This window comes from Magnolia sinica, chromosome 13, assembly GCF_029962835.1.
Source record: "Magnolia sinica isolate HGM2019 chromosome 13, MsV1, whole genome shotgun sequence".
In the NCBI taxonomy this organism is placed as follows: domain Eukaryota; kingdom Viridiplantae; phylum Streptophyta; class Magnoliopsida; order Magnoliales; family Magnoliaceae; genus Magnolia; species Magnolia sinica.
This window is the reverse complement of record NC_080585.1, coordinates 151,119-157,448: the sequence shown is the minus strand read 5'-3', so window position 1 is coordinate 157,448 and position 6,330 is coordinate 151,119. Positions and strand designations below refer to the sequence as shown.

Below are 6,330 nucleotides of genomic sequence, written 5' to 3'. Positions count from 1 at the left end.
AGAACCACAATTTTCTATACTATGGCCCGCCAGATAATCGGATTGGCTTCATTTTTCGGCTTAACGCCTAAAGTGATTTGGGGAAATGGATGGACAACGTGGATTGGATCAAAGCATCAAGGTGGGGCTTGTAGGAGCAGCCCACCCAAAGATCACTTTAAAGAAGCACATATTTTATTTTATTTTATTTTTGTTATAACACCCACTGTCTGTCACACTCCACTACACGTACAGCGTCCAGGGACGCTGGACGGCGTGGGCATGCATTTCATTGAGGTGGGTCCCACGTGTATGTGTCCCACTTGATTTGTGTTAATCTTATGTTTGTGTTTTCCTATCTCCCTAAGGTAAGGTCCACATGAGTTGGATGGTTTGGATATGACATACATCAAGGTGGAGTCCATCCGAGTGGGCCACACACCACACAAAAAATGAGAGAGAGAGAGAAGCACCCACCTCTAGATCTACTCCTTCATCAATCCCTCAGGTCCTCGAGCCTTTTAGGATCCTTTTTAATGGTGGAGATGGGCTTCTAATGGTTGGATTGAAGGGGATCTAAGGTGAAAGAGGGATGGCCATGAAGATGGGTTGGGATGTCCATGGCTTCTTAGTTGCTAGGGGAGATGAGGAAATGAGGAAGGAAAGAGAGAGGAAGAAGTCATGGCTTGTCATAATAATGGAAGGCCATCATAAATGCCTAGGTAAGGGGAGGTGTTAACTTAAGAAGAGGAGCTATTATTACTTGTCTAAGGGCATGACATCACCCACCTAGGGAATGGTACCATAGGGGTAGGTGGGTCCCACAATGTGCAATCCACAGTCATTATAATGCGCTGGCCACAACTTGTGATCTAAACGTCGCATTAGCGCGCGAGACACGACATTGGAACTGCGGTGACAATGCAGTCATGACGGTACAAGTTTCGAATCGAGCCGACTCAGATATATTGGACACGACTCAAGATTGCGCGCAATTGCCGATAACAGATCCCGGGTTGTCGGAATTCGATCGGAAGGACCGCGAAAGCTTACAGAACGGTACAGTATAGGATACGGGTCTTACACATATACTGATGGACCACGCTAAACTGAGAGAAGAGCGTGGATATTTTAATATCATAAAATAGATTTGATCACCAAACCAAAGCCTTAAGCCATAGGGTTGTACATCGAGCCGAGTCGAGTCAAGGTGGGCCAAGCTCGGCTTGACTCGTCCATGCTATACTCGAGTTTAAGCTCGAGCTCAACATTGAGGCTTGGCTTGTTTGCCAAAGCTTTCGAGTCGAGCTAGTGGTTCGAGTCAAGTCGAGTTTACCTCGTTAGGATAAGGGAAAGAAAAAGAGGGAATGGAGACGGGTAGGGTTGGGTAGGGTTTTTTAATAAAAACTTTTAAGTTTTAACTTCTTTTTTTAAACTTAAATATATATATTTTATATATATTTAATATTAATATAATATATATTATTAAAATATATTACTCGAGTTGAGTCGAGCTTGAGCTCGAGCTTTGAGTCGAGTCGAGTTGAAATATACCATGGTTGAACTTGGCTTGAACTCAACTCGAGCTTTAATAAGCAAGCTTGACTCGCCTTGAGTCGGCCTTTCAAGCCAAGTCAATCCGAGCCGAGTCGAGCCGAGTCGAGTAAGCTTTTCGAGCTAGCTTGACTCATGTACAGCCTTACCTTTACGTTTCGATAATCATGTGAAGCCAAAATTAGCAAACTAACCACACCAAACTCACAAAGATTTCAAGTGAGTCAAGCACATCCACATTATTAAACACTAGTTTTAAGTTTGTACAATTTTATTTTTTATTTTTTCCATTTCATAGAGAATTTTATCAACTATAATTATTAAATAAATAAATAAATAAATAAAAGACTAGTCATTTGAAAAAAAAAAAAACCCACATTTATCTAATCTAATAGATACGCTGGACCGACTTCCTCAACATATCGTAAGGCGCCCACATAGCATCGACAGCACACGACCTATTCTCATCCAAGCGAACCCATGGCTTCCCCCTCCCGCTCCAGTGCAGTAAGCTCACCCTCCCCGGGTGCAATTTACGACAATGCCCCTCGTAGTTATCTCCGCCCAACCCATGTTGATTCCACCTCTCCTCCACTCTCGTTATCTCCCCTGCAAACACAAGTAAGAAGGGCGGCAACGACCCCAGCTCATATATCCTCATCCTCTGCTGCAACTCCATCCACTCTTCTACCTTCCTTTTGCAATCTCTCCCCCTCCATCTCTCCATATCCACCACCATTACCCCTGTGTTAAAATAGCACGCCTTCCTCCTCCTATTTGAGAATGTCATTGAAAGGACCGGGTTCGACCAAAATGCTCCTGTGAAGTACCTTGACATGTTCGCATTGCAGTGTTCTGGTGCTGCGATGACCGACTCTCCCTCGAATTCCGTCAACCATAGCTCCTCAATGTCGTCCACCAGTATTACGTCTGAGTCTAAGTAGATTACTCTGCGGATACATCGAGGTAGGAGGTCGGGGAGGTAGGCACGCGCATAATTCAACGGTCTGTCGAGCGCTTCTCGCACTGATGTTGAGATTCTTCCGCTTACAGTCTTCTCGTCAAAAGTGTAGATGTTGAAGGAGAGATATGGGAAGGAGCTTGATATCGTCGATTGGAGATCATCATCTTCTTCATTTTCCTCGGTTGTTTGGTTTAGCTGGCTTCTGAGGGAAGTGATGAAATGGAAGTAGAGATTCTGGGGGCAGGTGGAGTGGTGAATTATGGAGAGAATGGCAGCCATGGATCCTCGAAGATAAGCTTGATCGAGAGTCATGGCTATGTTAACCATGTCCTTGCTGCAATGTCGGTTTTCTTGAATGGAAAGCTGTGGGCATTGGGGGGAGTTATAGAAGAGAGGAGCTTCTAGGAACTGGGTCGCCCTTCTCTTCCTCTGCGCGGCTTCTCCTGCATTTTCGGTTACAAGACAGAGCAACAGAAGCAGTTGGAGCAAATGGGTTTTGGAGGAGAACATGAGTGGTGTTTGGGAGAGAGAAGAGATGAGTTTCTCTGTTTTTTTTTTAAATAAAAAATAAAAATTGAGATGGCTGAGACGGAAATGGTGAAGGAAGAGGTTCTGTTTATTTAATGCAGTCAAGAAAGAATATGGAAACAACGAAGAAAGAGTCGAATGCAGATAACAAAGACAAGTCCTATGAAGTTTGCAGCTACACATATGTTGAAAGGAGAGGGATCTCGTTCGCGTGACTACGTCATTTGAACGCGTTTCTATCCTTATTCCTAAGGACGCGTTGCGTTGGGATTTTTATTCTCAGTTGCTTAGCTGTCAATTGTCTTTCTAGATGGAGACTCTTTGACCTGAAATTGTACGACTATAGGTACCGTACCATGTACTTTGTATTCAAACTCGGACCGATTGCATAGGCAGCGGATTAGGTGAGACCGCGGCCTCACCCAAGACGGTGCGGCCTTGATGTTTATATCATGTATCCATGCCCTCTGTATATGTTTTTTTTTTTTCCCCTGTGGGACCATATCATAAGAAACAGTAGTGATGGACCGTCCTATCATTCAAAACTTGTTAGGGCTCTTACTTAACACCCAATCTATCCGTAAGGTCACGGAAGCCTGGATGAAGGGAAAAGGTAAAATGCAACTATCAATTTTATCCAAAACTTTTGAGCCAAATAAGTTCTTAACGATGGACGTTCAATCACCACTAATTCCTATGGTGGTTGTCCGCCTGAAATTTATGTCTCATTTTTGAGCTCACGTCTTAAAATAAGTTAGGAGATGGACGAACTGCATGAACAAAAAAAAGCATACATCATGGTGGGGCGCACACAGATTTTTCAATAGGTATGCCTTAACACCCTAAAATGATAAGAGAAAAGTGATAGACCTCATCCCTTGTCAGATACATAACGGATCGCGTCCTACCCCTCCAGCCTCCAGTTGGGAACAAGCATGAGCTTTGAGTGGCCACCGTTATAGATGTGTCTTATCCACACCGTTCATCCATTTGTTCATGTCATTTTAGGTTATAAACCCAAAAATGAGGCAAATCCAAAGCCCAACTGGATCACACCACAAGAAGCATCGACAATCATGATTCTCACCGTTGAAACTTTTCTACGGCCCACTTGGTATTTATTTGCCATCCAACCTACTGATAAATTTACATAGACATGTAAGAAGAGAAAACACAAATATCAGCTTCCAAAAACTTATGTGGCCCCCAAAAAGTTTTCAATGGTAAGAATTTACTCCCCATTGTGTGGTCCACTTGAACCTTGGATATGCCTATTTTTTAAACTATACCCTAAAATGATAGGAAAAAAATGGATGGACGGTGTGAATAAGACACATATGTCACAGTGGCCACTCAAAGCTCTTACCCATTTCCACGCTGTAGACGGGCTGGGGTAGGACGCAATCCGCCACCAATTTTGTGATCCTATCTTAATGTGATTTAAAAAATAAATAAATAAATTGAAGATAAAACACATACGTACGACCTTGAGATTTCAGTACTGATCGGTGTTGTGGGCCACCATGATTTATATCCGTTTTAAGAACTCATTCTAAGCATGAGCCCAGAAATGAAGCAGAACTGAATGTAAGGTGGCCCACACCACATAGACAGTGGTGATTGAATGCCCACCATTGGAAGATTAGGGTCTACTTTAATACTCATTTGTCATCCATCCTGTTGATAGGTTACACGGTCTTGGATGAAGGGGAAACACATATAACTTGATCCAAAACTTTTGGGGCTAAGGAAGTTTTTAATGGTGGGCTTTCAATTACCACTGTTTCCCATGAAGTGGTTTACTTGAGATTTGCATCTACCTGATTTTTTAGCTCAGGCCCTAAAATAAGTCAGGAAATGAATGGGCGGCATAGAAAAAACCACACACAACAGGCCCTGAGGGACTTTTCCGGCACCGACCAGTACAGAAGCGGATTAGCTGGTGTACCACGCATCAACAATCCGGCTGGTGGGCCCATGTAACTAAGTTATGTGGCTCTTATCATACGGCAGGTGTTATATCCCAACCGTCCTTCCACTTGGAGAGTTCGTCATAAGGCGCCCCTTAAGTCAAAAAATAGGACTTCCAAAAATTAAGTGGACCCTAACACAAAAAGTAGTGGGATTTGAATGTTTATCCACGGAAGTTTTGGATTAATATGATATTTGTTTTTCTTCTTCATCCAAAGCGGCTGTGTGACCTTATGAACAGACTGGATGTAAAATAAATATTATGTGGGCCTCACGAATGTTTTAACATAAGAATCATGGTCCGTTCTTATTCATGATGTGGTCCACTTAAGCTTTAGATATGAATCATTTTTAAGGTCATGATCTAAAATGATATCAAAAAATAGATGAACAGTGTAGATATAATAAATACATTATTTTGGGGGGCACGCAACTCTGATCTCCTTTGAACCGTCCGCACAACTCGGATGCTTGAGGAACGGCAGCCTCGTCTCTGCACGACAAGTACCCACACCAGCCAGATCGGTGGCGTGTGGTACACCAGCTAATCCGCTTCCGACCAGTGCCACCTGAGTACCGGAGGGTTCCCTGCCAAATCCGAATCCCTGATAAGCACCCAATCATGTTCTCCTCCACAATTACCCCCCATCTCCGTACATCATAAAACAACTGCCTATGGAACAAAGTCCTAGGATCGTTGATTCCAACATTTGAACGGTCCGGATCTTGTACAGAGAAGCTATGTGTGCCAAGATTAAGGGACGCAAATTGCAGGTGCACGATCACCATTAATCTAGAAAATACTGTGGCAATGGTATGTGCACAATCGCACCTGAGAGATGAACTATGCTGAGCAATCATACAATGCATTCACGTGACGCATCAAGCGACCCGTACTAGACGAGCGCAAGTTAGATGCCCGTTCTTTAAAATGCCTCCACGAAAACATTGTGGGTGGAAGTTCGTGTAGTCCCCACTGTGCACGTGGGAAACTTGTATAATGATTACCATGGATGTTATGCCCAAATTTAGTGAACAGCATAACAGAAATCTCGAGCTTCGAATTTAGTGGTAATAGCCTCCATAGAATTTTATTTTCGATTCCTAACTCCCATGTGCTAATTTTCAATCCTAGGATCCCGCAAAGAGAATTTTTAGAGTGATTTTATTTTTTTTACATAAGCATAATAACAAGTGTACCAAAACTAAAAACTTCATCACATCTTCACTATAATATCAGTTCGAGTATAGTGTTGAAAGAGAAATACATTATATAACAAAAGTTAAAAAGATAAGGTACATGCACTTGCCTCAATAGTGATGTGGTGTAGCAT

The 6,330-nt window shown here is 42.8% G+C and overlaps 1 protein-coding gene across 1 annotated transcript; it reads right to left on the bottom strand.

Annotated features, from left to right (window-relative positions):
* Nucleotides 1-1,759: 1,759 nt before the first annotated feature.
* Nucleotides 1,760-3,224, bottom strand: LOC131222287 (probable galacturonosyltransferase-like 2). The gene has a single exon (XM_058217301.1). It carries the CDS (start codon nt 3,206-3,208, stop codon nt 1,922-1,924), a length of 1,287 nt encoding a protein of 428 aa, XP_058073284.1. The 5' UTR covers nt 3,209-3,224; the 3' UTR covers nt 1,760-1,921.
* Nucleotides 3,225-6,330: the final 3,106 nt, after the last annotated feature.